At 60.4% G+C, this 20,149-nt stretch overlaps 1 protein-coding gene across 1 annotated transcript; it reads right to left on the reverse strand.

Annotated features, from left to right (window-relative positions):
- Nucleotides 1-1,430: 1,430 nt before the first annotated feature.
- Nucleotides 1,431-4,837, reverse strand: LOC125334570 (serine/threonine-protein kinase pim-1-like; the record flags this gene model as incomplete). The annotated part of the gene is made up of 6 exons (XM_048321548.1): nucleotides 1,431-1,545; nucleotides 2,489-2,638; nucleotides 2,887-3,063; nucleotides 3,747-4,113; nucleotides 4,319-4,369; nucleotides 4,487-4,837. Coding segments are annotated over 5 exons (1,053 nt in total), but the record flags the coding sequence as incomplete, so codon positions are not given.
- Between the last annotated feature and the right edge of the window lie 15,312 nt (nucleotides 4,838-20,149).

Consider the following 20,149-nt stretch of genomic DNA (forward strand, 5'->3'; position numbering starts at 1 on the left):
GTGGGCAGCGAGTCCCGGACAGCGGGCGAGATCCGGCTCCACAGCTGCCAGGCCCCGCTAAGGCTTAATGCCGCCTCCTCGGCAACAGGAAAGGCCTTCAGCCTCGTCCCTGCCCAGAGGGGCAGCGCTGGCCTGGCTGCACAGCTCCTTTTCCCCACAGGTCACAGGAGATGAGATCACAACGCTTGCAAACACCGACTGCGAGCCACAGCTCTGGGTGCTCACCATGAACCTCAGCTCTGTGAGCGCCGTCTGCCCCAGGCTCCAGGGGATGCAGTGGGAGCCCGGCTGGGCTCTGCCCTGGGACTATCCTCCAGGGACAGCTGCACACAGGGAGCATTTGGTTGCCACAAAGAGCCAGGCCATGGCTGCAGGGAGCTGCTCTGGGTGCGGCCTGCACTGCTGTGTGCTGCGCTCTGGGGCTGCTGCTCCCCGCAGAGGGGACTGCACTGGGGTGCCAGAGGAGACAGAGAAGCTCCATCTTAAGCCTAACTGGGCTGGGTGGCTGGGCTGGGAAGAGTGGCGAGGGTCAAGGGCATTCACAGAGCTCATCCTGCTCTGTGAAGAACGAGGAAAAGGGATTGGGAAGCCAGCAGTGAGCAGAGCTGAGGCCTGGAGAGCAGCTCTGAATGACACTCAAATCTCACCAGACCTCTGAGACATTGCTGTTCTTCAGCCAGTGACAACATGAGTCCCTAAACCTGGGGCTCACTCTTCCTCGTGGCCAAGGGCATCAAGGAAGGCTACAGTGCAATGGGGACTGCGGTGAGCTGGGAACTCACTGGGGGAAAGAGGGAGCACTTGTGGAGCAAAAGGCAGGTGGAGGAGAGAACTGTTCAGAGAAGGGTTGAGCTTCAGCTTGAGCAAGCTGAAAAATGTCATTGAGGGTCATCCCAGACTGATTTCATTTCAGAAGTTACTGAACAAGTTTGTTATTGGGGGGGGTGTCATATTTTCCCCTGGAGGTGCACGCTCTGCAAACTTGAGCTGCACTGCCAAGCTGCTCAAGCACGTCTCTGCTGCAGGTCACGGCGTTTCTTCTTTGGCTTCTCGTGGCCCTGGGGCTGAGCCACAGCAGAGCCCTGGCAGAGCCCAGAGCAGCCTCAGCATCCACAGAGCTGGGCTGCAAGGAGAGAAAGCAGAAAGCACCCGTCAGCTGAAGGCTCCCGTCCCCCTTGTCCCAGCCGCCCGCGGTGCCCAGGCCGTGCTGGCCGTGCTCAGAGCGCTGCCCAAAGCTGCCCAGCATTGCTGCCTCTGGCAGGAGAGCAGGAGGGCAGGACACGTGCCCAGCCTGCAGCCGGCCGTGGCACAGCCACCTCCTCAGCAGCTGCCCAGAGCGGGATGCTGCTGCGCTCGCTGCCGTCTCCCAAAAGCTCTTATCCCAGACGTGCCAAGAGGACGGGCACCCACCTCACGCCTCCCGCCGCCAGAAGAAAAGCTGCTCCCAAACGGTGTCCTCAGCCTTCTCCAAGGGCACGTCCCACCCACGCCGCAGCTGCTCCCAAGCACTTCCCCATCCAGACCAGACACCACCTAGAACGCTTCCTTTGGAAAAACAAACCATAAATCAATGAAAAGAGATTACAGACAAAAAGGGGAAACAAGGAAAAAGGTAAAAAATCTTCTCTCTGCTGGGGCCTCGAGGAAGGCCCAAGCCCGCCATGCGAGGGAAAAACCCACCCACGGGCCAGGGCAGCCCACGCTTTCTCTCTTCCCCCTGCACTGCCCCCAAAAGTCATGCTGAGCCCAAAGTGAACAAGGGCAGTGGAGTAGCCCAAGCCCTTCCTTGCCTGCTGAGCAAAGCAGCCCATGCACAGCTTCTGGTGTCCAACCTCTGCTCCCACCATGGGGCTTTGTTTGTGTCGGGCTGGCTGCCCCAGCCCCAGCCCAAGCGTGGGGCACGGTGGGTGCTGGGGGCTGTTGGCAGGGCCAGGAGCAGACTCCCAGTTCAAAACCAGCCCTGCCAAAAAGCAGCTTGGCAGCCGACTGAAGAATTGGTTGCATCCGCCCCAGCAAAGGGGGGAACCTTTGATTCCCAGCCAGGCTGTGCAATGCACAAATCTGGGAGCATCCCCCTGCGTGTGGACTCATCTGCAAATTCGCTGTGGAGCCTGGCTTTGGAGAAGGTGCCACAATTGAAGTCCATCATCTTCAGCTTGCCAGGTGGAGGAAGAGCTTGTCATCCTTGATGTCACCCTCCATGTCTCCAGCAGCAGCAGCCGCACCTGGCACAGCTTCTCCAGGGCCTCCTTCTTCCCTGGGGCTGGAGCAGGCTGTCAGTGCTCTGCCCAGGGCCCCGGCTGTCGCTGAAGCAGGACAAGCAAAAGCAGCTGGCATGGGGGCCACCAGTGCTGGGAAGAGCAGCTCAGCTCCAGCAGCAGGGCTGCGCGTGCCCAGCTGAGGAGCCCTGCGCGGCGATTCAGGCAGGACAAAAACTCTGCCTTTCTTTGCTGCTTCTTGCCAAGGCACGTGTGCAGCTGGAACTTACTGGCTCCCTGGGTCAAAGCGTGCATGTGGCTCTCTCCCTTCTCCTATGGCACGTGAATATCCTGCATCCAAGGATCACAGGACAGGTCTTCTAATGAGGGCCTTTCCGAGGAGAGCACGGATAAACACCGTCGGATGAGATCCTGGCACTCTGCGGAGAGAAAGCAGAAAGCACCAGTCAGTTGCAGAAGGCTCCTGTCCGCTTTGCCCCACTCTTGCCATGGCCAGGCCGTGCTGCGTGTGCTCAGGGCTGTGCCTAAACTTTGCCATCAATTCTTTCTTTTGGAGGAGAGCAGGACATTGCCACCTCCTCAGCAGCTGCCAGTATGGGATGCTCCTGAGCCCGCTGCTGTCTCCCAGCACTGCTATTGCCCCCGTGCTGCAGAGACGAGGATCCACCTGGAGAGAGCCGTCGTGGGAGCGAGAGCCGGCCCCAGGTGCTGTTCCAGCCCCTCCTGAAAGGGTGCTCCCCGCAGACCATCTGGTGCAGCACGATGCCCAGGGACCAGACGGTCGCTGCCTCGCCGTGGTACCAGCCGAGGTGTGTCCATTCCGGGGGGCTGTAGGACGGTGTTCCTATGGAATAGAGATGGAGTTCTTCAGGGGGACGCTGCCTGCTCCCAGAGCCTCGCCCCAGCATCCCTGGGCATGGGGGGGCCGCACCAGCGGCACGCGGCGTGACCCGCTGCCCTCTCGCCAGCACCTGGGGCTTGTGTACAAACTGGGGGTTGGAAAAGAAGCCGCTGGTGTCGCAAGAGGGCAGTGGAAGCCCTGGCAAGGCCCGAGCATTCCATGCAAAGGAAAAACCCACTCCGTGCTGGGGAAAAACAACGCTTTCATCCTCCCTGCCTGCACTGCCCCAGAAACCATTCTTAAGGCAAGGCAAGCACGGGCAGCAGAGCAGTCCAAGCCCTGTCTCGCCTGCACACCAAACGGGCTGGAGCACAGGTTCTGGCCCCCCCTCTCTGCTACCCCCACCCACGGGTGTTTCTGTGGCGCTGGCTGCCCCAGCCCCAGTGCCAGTCCTGAGCAGAGTGGCTGGCAAAGGCTGCCAGCAGGGCTGGAAGATGGCCCCTCAGCCAGCGCCGCTCAAAAGCAGCTCAGCTGAAGACTCCGGCTGCCATGACTGGCAGCAAAAGGGAGAATCCCCCCTGCCACAGCCGGCTTGGGCTGTGAGATGTTGGGCCGTGAGATGTTGGGCCGTGAGATGTTGGGCTGTGAGATGCCGCTACCAGGAGCCTCCCCCTCCGTGGGCTCACCTGCAAAGCTGGTGTAGGCTGCGGCTTGCAGGTAGGTGCCACAGCCAAAGTCAATGAGTTTGGCCTGCCCGGTGGCCAGGTCAACCAGGATGTTCTCCGGTTTGATGTCCCGGTGCAGGACCCCGCAGCTGGTGCAGTGCCGCACGGCCTCCAGCACCTGGCGGAACAGGTGCCGCGCCACCTCCTCGCACAGGAAGCCCCGTGCCCAAATGAAGTGAAGGAGGTCCTGAGACCGCTCCGGGCGCTCCAGCACCATCACCACGTTTTTGGGGAGCTCCAGCCACTCATGGAGCTGGACGATGCCAGGGAAGCCAGCAGACACCTTGTCCAGCAGCACGATCTCCAGTGGTGCTCGGGTGCCGCCGGGCTGTGGGAGGAGCACGATGCCATCAGCGGGGCTGATGCCGTGCCGGGGCTCGGCAAGCCCTCAGCCAGCCGGGGACGCTCTGCGCGCTCCGCTGGCCCCACGGCCGCTCTCCCTCGAGGCGTTCTGGCGGCTTCCACCCTGCCGGGCCTCGGCTCATCCCCGCCCGTCGCGCCCCGGCTTCTCCCGGAGCCCCTCGCTCACTCACCAGCTGGCCCCAATGGTGGATGCGGTTCCGTGGCACACGTTTGATGGCCACCTGCAAGGCAAGGGGAGCAGCGGGCTGAGCTCGCTGCCCGCCCTGCCGAGCCCCATGCTCCTTCTCCTCCTCCTTTGCCCCCCGCCTCCCGCGCCCGCCGCCGGCCCCGCCACTCACCGGGGCGCCGTCCGAGAGCCGCGTCGCCGCCAAGACGCTGCCGAAGCCGCCGCGCCCCAGCAGCGAACCCAGCCGGTACCGCTCCTTCAGGCCCTGCTGCGCCTTCCCTGCCGGCGAGACGCGGCCGTCAGCGCTCGGCCCGGGGCCAGGAACGGCCCCCGAGCGCCGCTCAACCGCCCCGGGCCGGCCATCCCCACATGTTGGCTCTTTTGAAGCGGACACCGGCGGCTCGGGGCCGGCGGCCGCGCTCAAGAGCGGCGGAGTTCGGGCCGGGGAAGACGCTGCGGAGGCGGCGGGAGCGGCCGCGCCGCCTGTGTCCCCGGCGGGCCCCGGCAGGAGCCGAGGCCGGGGTCGGGGTCGGGGTCGGGGTCGGGGTCGGGGTCGGGGTCGGGGTCGGGGTCGGGGTCGGGCCAGCCGGAGCCAGGGGCTGGCGATGGTGCCCAGGAGCCAGGCACTGATGCCCGCCCAGCAGCGCCACAGCCAGGACGGCGAGAGCCGGGCGGAGGCGGGACCGCGGCGGGACGCCCGGGGGCGGGGAGGGGGCAGCCCCGCCCGGGGCCGGGGGCGGGCCGGGGGCATGGCCCGGCCGGGCGTGGGGAGAGGGAGGCCGCGGGAGGGAGGGTTGGGGAACGAAAGGGAGAGCGGGAGAGGGTGCGAGACACTGGGAGAGGGAGAGGAGGAGCAGGAGAAGGGACGCAGAGGGTTCGTGGACTCGCTGCTCTTCTGCTGCTCTTGTGCTGCTGCCGCTGCTGCCGCTGCTGCCGCTGCTGCCGCTGCCGCTGAAGCGCTGGGAGCGTTTGTCCGCGTGTCCGTGTGTCCGGTGCCCGTGTGTCCGTTGCCCCCCGCGCGCCCCACGGCCGAGCCCCGCGCGCCCCGGGGCAGCACGGGCCGCTCCGCTCCGGGGCCGAGGCGGAGTCCCGGAGCATCTCTTCCTCCCGCAGCCACACCAAACCCGCTCGGCCATTGGGAGCATTTTTGCACACGTTTCCCTTTGAAGGGCTCCTCTCTACCCCCATTTCCAAGGAGTCTCCCTGGGGTTTTGGCACCTGCAGCGACAGGGCAGCGATTGGGCTTCAAACTGCAAGAAAGACATGGAGGGGCTGGAGCACGTCCAGAGATGGGAATGGAGCTGGGGAAGGGTCTGGAGGACTTCTGAGGGGCAGCTGAGGGATCTGAGGGGGCTGAGCCTGGAGGAAAGGAGGCTCAGGGGGGACCTGGCTCTCTCCAAGTCCCTGACAGGAGGGGGCAGCCAGGAGGGCTGGGGCTCTGCTCCCAAGGGAAAGCACGAGAGGAAATAGCCTCGGGGGAACCTTTGGGGTGGATGGTGGGGAAATTCTCATCCTCCATGTCTCGACAGAGGGGGAGGGGGTGAGGGGTGGGGCACGACCTGGGGACACGGGGGTGGTGACGCTGGGCTGGGGACACGGGAAAGGGCACGGGAAGCCAAAGCCCCGCTGAGCGCTGGCGCTGGGCTGGCACGGGGTGAGCCGGCAGCAGGGCCCCACAGCCCTGAGGGACTCGCCCCGACGCCCGGGGAGAATTGATCCTGGTCTCTAAAAAATGAGACTCAATAAAATATCATTAAAAGATGCCTCCTTCTCCTTCTCCTCCTCCCCCACCCCTTCTCCTGCTCCCCCCGGGCCCAGCGCCCACCCTTGGCCCACCGTTTTCCCCGCGCGGTCGCATTCGGCGGGAGGAGCCGGGATGGAGCCGGGACAGGTCGGGCTGGGGCAGGGCTGGGCTCTGGGCCCGGCCTGGGAGCCCCCCACGCGCCCCCTCCCCAAATTCTCCTGGCGGGGGGCGCTGGGGGCGCTGGGGGCGCAGGTGGGGTCCGGGTGGGGAGCGCTGGGCGCTGCGGGTCTGCCTGGCAACTGGTGAGTCACCAGCGCCGCGCGCTCTGATTGGCTGAAGGTTGTTCCGCGCCTTCTCTGATTATCTGATACTCGCGGGCAATTTTGGTTGGTCCTTGGGGGCTGTGGGGCGGCTTAGGGGGGGGGGTCTCTGCGCCTTTGGGGTTCGCTGGCTGCCGATTTGGGGTTCAGGTGCCTCCCAAGGACCCCCCGGGGGGGGCGACACAGGGGTCACACACGGGGGTCCCCATTCCCGATCCATCCTGGGGCCGGTTCTGCCCCCTCCACTCTCGGTCCCCCCGCGGGATCCCCCAAAGTCCCTTCCCACTGTTCCCCAATAAATGGGACCGGGGCCAACTGGGAAGCCTTCCTGGGAACACAGGGAGCAGCCGGGCAGGGGCAGAGTGACAGCGGGGCTGGGGGGGACACACGACCCCCCAAAATCAGCGCGGGGATGGAGCGGGGGGTCCCGGCCGGGCCCGAGGCCACGGGGAGGGGCTGCGGCCGCCGGCGGCTCAGGAGCTCTGTGGGCAGAGCAGAGGGGGTGACACCGGGCAGGGGGGCCCCGGGGGAGCACAGAGCTCCGGGGGAGGGGGGAGCACGACCCCCGAGCCCCTCCCGTCACCTGCTTGCACAGGTAGAAGCCGAGCCCAAGCGCCAGGAAGATGAAGCCCAACACGAATCCCCCGATCCCCATCAGCATCTTGGGGGTGGGGGGGGGGGGGGAAGGATCTGGGAAACAGCAGCGGCTGCTGGGAAGGGACCGGAATGGACTGGGACAGGAATGGGATGGACTAGGACAGAATGGGACACCAGGATACACTGGGACCAGGACCGGGACTGGGCAGGACCAGATTTGGAGCACCAGGGATTATACTGGGATATATTGGGACCACACTGAGGGCTACTGGGAACATGCTGAGGGCCAATGGGTGCTGCTGGGATATACTGGGAGTGATTTGCATCGTACTGGGAATGACTGGGATTGTACTGGGAGTGACTGGAACCACAATGGTGGTGAAAGGGAGCAATTGGAAAAATGCAGGGGGCAACTGGGATCATCCTGGGAGCAGCTGGCCCATGCTGGGGTCATACTGGGATCATACTTGGAGTGACAGGGTCATGTTGGAGTGACTGGCATAGTTCTGGGACTATCTGGGAGTGACTGGGATCATACTGGGGGTGACAGGAATCAAACCAGACTCCTACTGGGAAGTTACCTGGAATCATACTGGGGGTGACTGGACTCATACTGGGATCATGCTTAGAGCAACTGGGACCATAATGGGACAAAAGGCATCACAGAGGGACTGACTGGGAGTGGCTGGGTTCATACTGGAAGTGACTGGGGCCCTACCTGACTCTACTGGGAGGGACTGAGAGTGAAAGGAACCATACAGGGCATGACTGGGAACAACTGGGACCATGTTGGAGGTAACTGGGATCTTATTGGGAGTGACCGGGAACATAAAAGCTTGAGTGGAGTTTTTATCCCGTGGCATTCCCGGGGAGCAGCGGCAGCTCCGCGCCCCCAGCCCGGGGGGTGGGAGCAGGGGAACCGCTGGCAGCACCTCCGGGGCACAGCCGAGGGCTGGGGGGCTCCTCCCCCACTTCATTTTCTCTGCCCAATTCAAATCATCCCCTCCCATTCAAATCCCCTCCGTTCACATTTTCTCCCCACCATTAAAGTTTCCATGCCCCAATTCAACTTTTCTCCCCAGTTAAGCCCTGAGGCTCCTCCCTGCCCCCGGCTCCTCCCAGCAGGACTCGGCCGGGACCTTCTGGAAACAGCAGCGGAAAGAGTTCAAAACTTCCTCATTACTTCCATCGATTTCCTTGGTTTCCGGGGCATTTTCCTGCGGCTGCTCCGGGCCATGGCTGAGGGGTCCCCTCGGGCTCCAGCCCCTTTCCAGTCCCTTTTTCCAGCTCTTTTCCTCAGCTGACACAAAGCTGCGGATTTTGGGGGGTGGGAAGAGTCGCTCTGCTCGGGGGGGGGGGGCGTCCCCGCGGTGCCCCAGGGAGGCCCCGAGGCCGCAGCGCGGTTCCCTCCGGCCCCTTGGAGCGTTTGGAATCTCCAACTCTCAGCAATCGCTGTCCGTGGCATTCAATCCCCCCTGCAGGGTTTTCCCCCAGACCGGCTTTCTTTCCAGAGGGTTTTGTGGTTTCGCTTCGAGCCGGGGCCTGAGGGCACCGGAGCGGCCGCGGGTGCTGGGGCACGAAGGGCTGAGGGACAGCACCGCCCCACAAACCTCCGGGAGGGGGACAAGGGCTGGAGGGGGCAAAGAGAGAATAAACACGAGATTTTAGAAAAAGATAAAACCCCAGTAAAATATAGATCATATCAAAAATATCATAAAAGAGAACTCTGAAAAAAGAAAGTAACAGCAGAGCTTCTTCTCCTGGGACGTCGGGTTTCTTGTCCAAGCTCCGAGCTGGGTCTGAGCCAGAAACCAGTGGCTGGGAGAGTTGCATAGGCTGCTGAAGGGCTTCCTATGGCCAGAATTAAAGTGTCGAGTATCATGGAACAGCTTGAGGTTACAGAAGCGCCAGCGCTCCCGTTGGATTCCCTCGTTTGAAGCTGAAAGCGGAGCTCCGTCTGTGCCTCTGCTTTGTAAGGATTGAATGTGAAACTCCAGAGCAATCGCCGTTTCCCTCCCTCCTCTGGCCAGCGGCGCACGGAGAAGGGATGGGAGTTTCGGCGAGTTCGTGCTTCCCCCTGAGGGACAGGAATCCTTGCCGTGTCCAGCGGGGGTCCCTCCCCAGCCGTGCGGTCACTCCCCGGCCCGGCCCTGAGGCGCGGGGCAGTCGCGGGGCAGCCGCGCTCCGGCCCCGTCAGCGGCACCGCCGCTTCGTGCCGGGCAGGAGCGGCAGAAGGAGCCGGGCGGCGGCGGGGGCTGAATCCCGGCAGGAGGAGGAGGAGGAGGAAGAAGAAGAGGAAGAAGGGGCCGGGTCGGCCTGCGGTGTCCGATGGCCGGGGAGCAGCGAGGAGGCCTCGGGGAGCGGCGGCGGGCGGGGCTCTGCTGGAGCCGCCCCGAGGGGTTTCTGCCGCGCCGGGTCCCTGAAGGAGTCTCTCTGCGGGACGGGCGAGCTGGGAACCAAAGGAAATACAGAGAAGAGAATAAAAACAATCAAAGAGCCACACCGAGACGCGTCTCCCCTGCCCGCGTCTGAAGGAGCTGCACCGAGGGACAGGCGGAGGGTGAGTAGAATAAAATACAGAGAATGGAGTAAAATAGAATCAAAAACTGCACCGGGATGTCCGCGGGGCCCGGTGTCACTGAAGAGCCGCACGGCGGGACGGGAGCTGTCGGGTGTGGCCAGAAGGGCAGCGCCGAGGAGGGTGAGAGGTGTGAATAGAAAAACAAAAGAATAGAGAGAATGGAATAAAATACAAGAAAAGAGCCTCACCAGAGGATCTCCGCAGCCCCGCGTCACTGAAGAGCTGCACCGAGAGAGCGGCGAGAGGTGACGGTGGTGAAAAAGCCGCACTGGAGGGGCTTGGGATGGGAGGCTGGAATGGACTAAACTCTAGAGAATAGAATAAAAAAATAACACAAACCCCGCACCGGGAGTGGCCGCTGCCCGTGACTGAAAGAGCCGCACCGAGGGACCGTCGGGGCAGCACCGGGGGCTCTCGGCCGCCCCGTGTCACCGAAAGAGCCGCAGCCGGGGGCAGTTCTGGGGTCTTCTGGAGCCGCCCCAAGGACTCTCGGCCGCCCCGCGTCACTGAAGGAGCCGCAGCGAGGGACGGGCGGGGCGCGGCCCGGATTGAGCCCCTCCAGCTGCGCCTCGAGCGGCGACCCCGCGGGACCGCGCCGGGGCCGGGCGGCGGCGGCAGCCGGAGCCGGGAAAGCGGCTTGGAGCGGCGGAGACGAGCGGGGCGTTCCCGACCAGCTCCACTCAGCCCTCGGGCACCGGGGGTTCTTCCCGACCAGCTCCGCTCAGCCCTCGGGCACCGGGGGGTTCCGGGGCTTGTTCCCGACCAGCTCCGCTCAGCCCTCGGGCACCGCGCTGGGGTCGCCGCGCACTTTTCACCCCCGGCAGCCCCCACGGGCCAGGCCCCGCGGCTCCCGCTGCCGCCGCCTCGGCCTTATGAACTCCCCTCCCCTCAGACCCTCCCGGGCACCGCCGGGCATTAGCGCAGCTCCCGGGGCTGTGTCCCGGCCACACTTGGGTATTAAATCCGACAGATTTGAGGAGCAGGCACAGCCCTAGAAACCAGGGCTTTGCCCTCGGGACCTTGGAGCTGCACGAGGGGGATAAAGGATCCCCTGCACTCACCGATGCCTCCTGAAGCAGCTCTACCCCCCTAAGAACGGGGCTGTATTTGGGAGAGGGAGGATGGCTGGGATGGGATCTGGAATGAGACAAGACACATGTTGGGCTGAAGAGGTTTGAAGGGGTCCCGTCACTGAGGAGGTTTTGGGGCACCCTCCTGCAGGAGCTCAAGATTTTCAATCACGGCACCATCTATATGCCTTTCCCAACCCGCTTGCCATAGCAGTCTCTGTGTGGCTTTCAAAAAGATTTCTGCCAGCTTTCTACAGTCAAACGGAGTCATTAAACCACTAGTAAAAATATGGTGCAACAAAGTTTGCACGTCCGGCTTGGTTAATCCATACTGCATCCCAGCTTTTTGTCCTTCTCGGACGAGCTTCCAATTGAGCCCCGCCCACTGGCGTTGGTTCGGATTACCGGGGGCAGCAATTCCCGGGAACGCTTGTGCAATAAATTCACCCTCAATCAAAGCCTCCCGTATGATTCCCTGCCACCGCCGAGCAGGATTGTCGGAAGCAGGGCGGCTTGGGGAGCCGCGGGCAGGACTTTCTTTTTTCCACTGCGGCCTTTGAGCCGGGGATCAGTCGTTCTTCGCATTCCCCGGCTCCGCTCCAGCTTTTGCCCCGGTTGGAATTTCCCCGCATTCCCTTCTCGCTCCCGCGGTTTCCCCCCCTTCTCTGTTCGCCAAACTGTTTCCTCAGCAGGAGTCACAGGGCGGACGGACCCCCACCGGGGCCACCCCCCGGGGAGCCGGGCCCGCGATCCCCGCGGCCAACGCCGGCCGAAAACTCGGCACCGCGACACACATTCAGCAGCTGATTCAGGATTCTTTCTCCCCTCCGCCACCAGTAGCGGTTTCTGGTTTTCTCTTTCTTTCTCCTGCCGCTTGTGTTCTCAAAGCGGCTCAATCGCTCTGCCTTTGAACACCCGCCCTTCGCATTGCAATCCCCGCTCTGGCTAAGCCGCGGTGAGGCAGACGGCGATGGGGGTAGCGGGGGACACACACGCCCCCCCAGTGCTAAAGTTAACTCTTTGGGGGACACCACGGGACACCTCCGAGGCAGTTCTGGTGCTTGCGGAGAGGGGAGCTCATCCACTCCCATTTTCTCTGGTTCCAGTGCGGGCTGCAGAGCCTGTAACTCCGTCTCTGCGGGTGCAGAAGGCAGGGACGGTATAACTGCGTCTACTCCCCCAAAGAATTCTCGTGCTTACGTCGGAAAGGCAGCTGCGGGACTGCCTAGCTCTAGACAGGCTGCTGCCCCTACCGCAGCTGTTTTTTCTGCCTCTATTTGCCTCAGCGCCATTATTATTAACTTCCATAATGTACTAAGCCCCTTAGTCTCTTTTAATCCATCGCTTATGGTGTCCCAAAGAGTGATTCCCAGCCTTTCCCACTCAAGAGTGCTGAGAACGCTCCCATGGGTGGCAAAAAATCCTCTCTCCTGACCCCATCTTAACAGTCTTTTCAAGACCTCCGGGTCATGCTTCTCTCAAAGACAATGTGCTGGAGGACCCTGAACGTGGCCCGCTCCTCTTTCGACAGACCCTTCCCCATCCTCCTGCCCCCGGCCTCTCACCTCTTCGGGTGCACCCGCTGCAGCGTACGTTTTCCGGAGTGCTTTCCCCAGGAGCTTTCTTCGGTTCCCCCAACTCCAACGGAGCCGTCCTCCGACTCTCCCCTCCACGGTCCAGCTGCGGCAGGCTCCGACCGGGGCCTCCTGCCTTTTCACTCCACAGACCCCCTTCAGAATCCAAAGGGTCCGGTCTGCTTCATTATCGCAGCGTTTATCACATCGCGAGGTCACCAGCATGCGGGAGCTCAGGATTTCTGAACAACAAACCAATATGATTCCACAGAAGACATTTTATTGTTTACATTGCACTCTACTTATGCATTTTGCAACTGCTGTGCACACGATCACGCACTTCTTGATTGGTCCCTCGATTTTGTCCACGCGTTCTGCACACACTTTTCAGAAAACAGGATTGGTTCTAGTCCAGTGCAGCACAGTCCTTCTTTATCTATTTCTCACTGCCTTGGTATTCTGATTCTCAGCTTCTTCTTTCCCAATTGAGCGCTGCTTACATTTCAGTTACCTTGATGCATTCCTGGTGGCTCTGATAAGAATCACTAAAGATGGTTTGGCTGGGGCACACTAACAGGGTTCACACACATTACAACACCCTCCAGTCCTGAGGGATGTGTTACTGGGAGGGGGGACACACCTGGCTTTTGCACTTGGCCCCACGGGGAAGGACATGGGGAGCCCATTTTAGGGTAGATCCTGCTGCTTTCCACCAATTTTGGCGGGGGATATAAACGGCTCTGGGAGATTTCCCAGTCATTTTAGGAGGTGGAGGTGATCACTTTTTTGGGAGGATCCTGATGCTTTCCACCACTTTTGGGGGGTTCTAAATGGCTTGTGGTGTGTCATAGGTTAGCAAGCATAGTCCCGGAAGGGATGTCCTTGCTAAGGGGTGCTTACAGTTTCCTCTGGGACCTGATAGAATCTATCAGCTGGCCAGTTTGAATATGGACAATTCTTTAAGCCACTTAAATTTGTGACCGCCTCTGTGATCCACACTTAAGAATAGACAAACTCCCCCCCAAGCTCTCTCTCGTTTCCGGCGCTGGGACAGGTGGCTGCGGGCCCCGTGTGGGGGCCAGCGGGCCCGCCCAGGCCCTGCTCAGGCCAGGCCGGGCTGGGCCATGGCCATCCTGGAGTCGATGGACCTGTTCCAGCCGTGGAACCCCCCCCACTGCCTTGCCGTGGGCAGCCGGAGCGGCTCGGCTCTCCCCCCTCTCCACTGCGATAAGAAGCATTCAACATTCCAGCTGCAAAGCTGCAAGGCCGAGGTGAGATTAACCCTTTTAGTGCTGTGAAGAGCTGAAAACCTGAGGGAAGAGAAAGAGGAGATGCTTAAAGCTGAAATTCTGTTGTGAAGCTATGATAGAGCAGAGTATCCCGTTGTAATTTCATGAAGATATGGGGGGTGGAGAGCTCAACTCGTAAGCAAAAGCACCTGCGCTGAGATAGGCAGATGCTGACGCAGCTGTAATTTCATGAGAAGTTTGGACAGGGAGAGATGGACCAGATGAAGACTTTGGCTCCAAATGGGAAAGGAGAAAACCTCAGTCCCTAGAGATGCTCCCAGAGATAGTCCTAGAGATGAAGATGATGAAGACCCTTTGCTCCCAGGGAAGGAGAAGGGCCTCTGTTTTTTGTTTCTGAACGGCTCAACCTTAAAATTGTACCCCAAAAAACTTCAAGAGTGGACCCTCGAAAGCAGTTGCGGGAAAAGCTGCAAGTCGGGGGAAGGGACTCACATGCGAGCAGAGAGACTCCTCTTCCTAAACGGACTGAACAGTATTTGGAAGTGGCCGGCTGGCTCGTTGTGATAATGTTTTCATAGCACGAGCAAGAAGAGACTTCTCTTTCTAAATGGACTGAACAAGGTTATTATGGAAGTGGTGAACAGACTGAACATCTCAAGGGTTGTCTTTTTCCATTGTCAGTGGGAGAAGGGAGGAAGGTGGGGGGAGGAGGAGAGTTCTGAAGGTGGTATAATTTTTTTCCTTCTTTTAGGTCTGTTAATAAACTTCTTTATATTCTTTCAAGTTTGGTGCCTGCTTTGCGTTTCTCCTCATTCTTATCTCACAGAAGATAAACAGTAATGAGTATTTTGGGCCAAATCACTACATGGCGGAACCACTTTTGTGGGTTCTGATGCTGCCCACCCATGCTCTGCACTGGTCTGGACTGGTGCTCCCAGTGCCACATGGGGCAGGGCCATGGGGACCCCTCCACAGCACAGCGTGTCTGCTTTGGGGCTGGCGGCACTTGCCCGGCGCTGGCCATGGGGCGTGTGCTGGCAGCTGGGGCCGTACTGGTGGTACTGGTGGTGCTGGGAGCTCACGTGTCTGGGGGCAGTGGGACTCAGGTGAATGTGGGTGTCTCAGGGGTGTGGTGGGGACGACAGGAAAATATTGAGAGAGGTGGGAAAAAGGGAGGAAGAGAGCAGAAAATGGGAGCTGGAATGCCCAGACCAGGAGTCCAGCCCAGGAGTCGCTGGCCTGACTGCCCCCCAGCAAGTGGCTCCCACAACCCCTCACCCTATCCCCAAAATCCCTTGGCATCCCACACCCATCTCTGTATTCCCCCTCCAAAATCTCCAGGCTCCTGCAGTGAGACCAAAGGGGTCCAAGTCCCCATCTAGTGTGACCACAAGCCCCAAACTTTTTTCTCCACACAACAATCTTCCCTCTTTTCCCCTTCCCAGCTTCCCCCACGGCAGGTGGGAGCAGCCAAGAGCCCAGCGCTGCCCCAGCCCGACCGGCCCCAGCTCCATCCCTGCTCCTCCCATGGGATGCGATGGGTTTGGGGGGAGGGTCCTAAGGGTGGGCACTGGGCCTGGGGGGAAGAGGAGCAGGGGTGGAGGAGGAGGGATGAAGGAGAAGGGGGAGAAGGGATGGAAGGAGGAGAAGTAGAGGAGGAGCGGGAGGAAGAGGAGAGATAGAGGAGGAGCAGGAGCAGGAACAGGAGGAGGAAGAGGAGGCAGCACGTGCATCCATCGCTCCCCGTATCTGCAGCCCCTCTGCCCCGGGAGCATCACCCCCCCCCGCATTCTGCAGGGGACCGGGGAGGGGAAGCTTGCCCCAAGTATCTTGGGTGGTCCCTGCGAGGGATTTTGGGGGGGTTCCCGCTGGTGGCTCACAGCGGAGCCCTGGCTGTGGGTGGGGGGATGCAGGGTCTCTCCCCACGTGTGGGTTGGTCTCCCTGGGTCAGGCTCTGGTACCACATGGCGATCGCCCGGTGCCGGTGTGGTGTGAGAAGGACACCGGTTTCAGGGACACCGGGTTCAGGGACTGCCTGGAAGAGCCAGGTTTGGGGGAAGCCTGAGAGCCACGGAGTGGGAAGAGTGGAGAGGGGCAATCCTGGAGCTGGGGGACTCCTGGCAGCCTGAAGGGAGGGGGAAGATGGAGAGTGGGGGAACCAGGGACCCCCTGGACATTGAAGTGGGGAGCCTGGAAAGGGGGGACCCCTGGGATTCCCCGGACCCCTGATAGCCCAGAGAAAGTGGGAACCCCAGATATGGGGGAACCTCAAAATATACAGGACCCCCAGAAACCCAGAGAGAGGGAACTCCTGAGAGGTTATTTTTGCTGAATCTTGGAGTTTTCTGTTTGAATTTGGATCTCTTGGGCTGAATCTTGATATTTTCTAAATTTTTGGGGTGAGGGAGGAAATCCTGTTGTTTCTGAGGTTTATTGGTCTAAATGTTGGTGGTTTGGTTTTTTGAAGGGCAGAATTTTCCTATTGTGGAGGAGTTTTTCCTGTATATCAAGATTTTGGGAGTTTTGGGGCTGTGTCTCCATGTTTAGGGCTTTTGTGGCTGGATCTTAATATTTTGAAGGGGTTTATGAACACAAATGCTTGGTGACTTCTAGAGATGGACTTGGGCTGGAGGAACCCCCAACCTAACACACTCACCCCTTGTTTTTGCCCTGAAAACAGGATTTGTCATTCCAAAGCTATGGCCAGATGGAGAAGGAGGCTGCAAGAAAGAGGAAGATGTCCCGGGACCCCCAGGCAGATGAGGAGGAATTCACTGCCCCTTTCCCCCTCTCTCCTGCTCCATCTCCCAGCCCAGCATCGCCCCCGGCTGCAGGACAACCCCGCTGCCGACGCCGTCCTGCCGGGGACGGACTGGGGGGATCTCCTTGCCCTTCCCTGTGGCATGAAGGCAAATTGCATCCTCTCCTTCTCCACTCTCCTTCCTCTCCTCGTTCTGTCCTTATTCCTTCTACTTTCCTTCCTCCTCTCCTTCTTCCCTGGTTTCTTCTTCTTGTTCCTTCCTCTCCTTCTACCTTTTCCTTTTCCCTTCTTCCTGTCCCTTCCTCTCCTTCTCCTTCCTGCCCCAGGCACTGAGCTGGAGATGGAGACCAGGGGGAACAAATCCCTGCGGCAGAACCTCGTGGAAGAGGCCGCTTTGAGCAGCTCCTCAGTGCAGGAATCCAGCGGGGAGGAAAAACTGAAGAGATCCACGAGGAGGGGCTGCAAACCCAGCCCAGGGAGCTGCGAGGAGGAAAGACCCCCCGTGAGACAGAAAGGCAGCCGGAGATCCAGCCACAGCTCAGAGCTGATGGAGAAGCCTCAGGGTGGAGAGAAGCCCCACAAGGGCTTGGAATGTGGAAGAGATTTGGAAATCCACGGGGATGCAGAGATACCCCGCAGCCCCTGGAGGAGCCCCCACCGGAGCAGGGGGATGCCTGAGGAGAGGCTGTGAGCCCGTGGGAGACCCGTGGACAGAGGGGCCCTGCTGGAGCAGCCTGTCCTTGCAGGACTGACCCCGGGGCAGAGTGACCCCCGGGGCTGCAGCAGTGTGAGGGGACTGCTGCCCGTGGGACGGAATCAGGGTGGAGAAGTTCCTGGAGAACTGTCTGGTGGGAGGGAGCCCAGAGTGCAGCAGGGGAACGACTCCTGTCCCTGAGCAGCGGGAGAAGGCACCGGGGATGAACTGAGCATGGCCCCCATTCCCTGTGTCCTGCACTGCCGGGGTGGGAGGTGGAGATGGAAGGAGGGAGGGGTGGGAGGAAGAAGTTTTGAAGGGCCTTCTTTTAATTCTCCTTATCCTGCTCTGAGTTTGATAGCAATAAATTAAATTCGTATCTCCAGTTTCAAGCCTGTTCTACCTGTGACAGTGTTTGATAAGGGAAATCTGTTGGTCCTCATCTCAGCTCATGAGCCCTTGGTTAAATTTTCTGTCCCCTCTCCGGCTGTGGAGGGCAGGGAGAGAGCGGCTGTGGCGGGTGCCTGGCATAGGGCCAGCGTCCCCCCACTCCAATGGGACATGTTCCTCTGTGGCCCTGGGCTATGGTGCCACGGTTGCTGTTGCTTTTGTCTTCCTTGTGATTTTATCTTTTGCATTAAATGCTTGTGAAGTGCCCCCACTGTCCCTTGTGTCCCCTGGGCACCGACAGCCCCGGCCCTTGCCCTGCTCCCCCTCCCACGTTCCATCCCGGCTGGCGGAGCCTTGGAGCTGCCGTGGGGCTGTGGGGCTACCCCGGGGGCTGCACCCCGAGCCGGGGCCCCTTCCCAGGGCTCCCAGTCTGCCCATCCAGCCTGGAGCAGCCAGCGAGGGCTTCAGCTGGGGCGGCAGAGAGGCGCTGCTGGGGGGTCCCACCTCTGCTTGGCTTGGGCTGTTCTTCCCAAGCCGGGGAAAAATGACTTTTCTAGAGTTTTCTGCCACAAATCTCTCCCCTCGTGCACTCAGCCAAAGGGGCTTGGGGCGGTTTTCCCTTTTTCGGGGAAATCAAAGCCATGCACTGATGCTCTGAATTAGGGGCGGGAGTAGCGAGGCCGCAGGGCTTCCCAAGGAGCCGGAGCCAGCCAACACGCAGGGCTGGGCAGGTCGGGCCGGGAGCAGCGGAGAGCTTTGTTTCTCTTCTCAGCTGAATGGCGGCTCGGGCCGGGCCCGTTCCAGCGCTGTTCCTCAGCTGCGGCTTTCCCCTCACGCAGCCCGGGGGGCGCTGGGAGCGCGGGGTGGGGCTGGGCCGTGTGCAGAGCCCGCCCCTCGCTCCGATTGGGCGGTGCTGCCGTCAGTCGTGGTTCTGGCGCGCTGATTGGTCGGAGCGGGGAGCAGCCCAGGCCCGGAGCCGCCGGCAGGGCGGCCGTGGCGCAGCAGAGGCGCCATTGGCGGAGCGTCGGTGCGGGCCCGGGAGCGGCGGCGGCGGCGGCCGGAGCCCCCGGTGAGGCGGCAGCGGCGGAGCTCGGAGGCGGCCCCAGCGCAGGTGGGAGCCGCGCTCGGTTCTGGCGGGGCTCGGGGCTGGCTGCAGGCGGAGGGGGCGGCAGGGGGCTGTGGTGGGTTCGTTGTGCCGCGTGGGCGCCGTGTTCGCCCTGGCGTGAGGGCACTGCGGGAGCGGCTGCCCGCGGTCTCCTTCCCGCTGCTGCCTCGGCAGGAGCCGGTGCCGGAGCAGCGCTGGCTCGTCCCGGCTGCTGTGGGTAGGACAGAGGTGGCTGCCCCGTGGCCGGGAGTGTGCGGGAAAGTTCCCGTGGCCAGAGGTTTGTGTCCCCAGAGGAGCCGGAGGAGTCCTGTAAAAGTAACTTTATTCCTGGGCAAAGGGAGAGGCCACGGGGTATTTCCCGTGGGGTCTGTCCAAGTGTTGGAGGACGCAGCCTCCTTTTTGTCCCGATTTGCCCGGCCGCATCTCCGTGTCCTTTTCCCCAGTGGCTGAGGTCCTTGGAAGGTACAGACTTCCCGATCCGCCTGCTGCATGTGCCCCTTAATGTGCACCCCCACTTTGTATAACATCCGATATTCATGGCTCTGTTAAGTTTTATTTCCTTTGTTCTCAGTTTCACCACTTTTCCTTGGCCATCTCTTTGCCAAGAGCACTTTGAGTCATTTAATTTTCCACAACCTCCTGGTCCTTCCGCTGGAAGAGAATCTGATGCCATCCCAGGGTGAAATGTGGCGTTGCTCATGGGAGTGGATTGGTGGGTGAGAAGGTCAGGAGCTGGAGCTGTGTGCTTGGTTATGATTTGGAGGACAGCTTGTAATCTAATGATGCATTGAAATGATCAGTGGGTTCTCTGGCACCTGGTATGAATTTGTTTGGGTTCCCAGGGGCTGCTCCATGGTGTTGTAGGATTTGTTCTGGTGGCCGTTGATCTTTTCCCCATTTTTGGGCGCTCCCAAAAATGCCAGGGATGCTTCAATTGACTGCTTTTCTCGGATTAAATCATCACATCCTTGGATTCCCAAGTGATTTCGCTGAACTTGTGTCAGCAAAAGCAGTCCAGTGGTCAAACCCACCCTGTATAACACAGACAGTGCCAGCAGATGTTGGAGTGGGGAGAGGGATGATTCCCCCCCCCGCTTTTGTGAGTGAAGTTCTCCCAACATTCTCCGTTTGCTGTTTTCCTTTGCAGCTTCAGGGATTTCTGTTGCAGAGTCAGAGATGCTCAGTGTGGGCTCTGCCTTTAGCGATGCAAATTCCGTCTGTGCAGGGAGGCAGAGCTTGGGGTGAGGGGCAGAGGGAATCAGCCCAATTCCTGTGGCAGGCAAGGAGAGCCTGGGACATTGTGCACACTTCCCCCAGCAGAGTTAATTTGCATTTCTAAAGCTCCTCTGCTGGCTGCCTGGAATGAAGCTTCTCTTCCAAGGCAGCCATCAGGTGACTCACAAGTGGCCCCCTCAAAAGTGGCTTTTTTTCCCCCCTTGTTGTTTTTTAGTATTTTTTAACTGTTTATGAGGAAAAGGGTCAGTTTTAAAGCTCTTTCAGTTTAGCAAAATGTAACCTAAACGTGAACATCGAAAAACCCATTCCAAAATTCTGCCATCACTAACAGCCACGCACACACACACACAAAAATGCCCCAAAGCAATAAAGATTTTTGCTACTTCTCCTCGGACTAAAAATTGACTCTCACACCTTTGGCCCAAACCCAACTGACAATACCAAATTAGGATTATTAGGAAAAACATTCTAATGGTGTCATCTTGTCACAGAAACTGCAGGAAGAACAAAAAC

The sequence above is a fragment of the Corvus hawaiiensis genome, chromosome 1 (genome assembly GCF_020740725.1).
Source record: "Corvus hawaiiensis isolate bCorHaw1 chromosome 1, bCorHaw1.pri.cur, whole genome shotgun sequence".
In the NCBI taxonomy this organism is placed as follows: domain Eukaryota; kingdom Metazoa; phylum Chordata; class Aves; order Passeriformes; family Corvidae; genus Corvus; species Corvus hawaiiensis.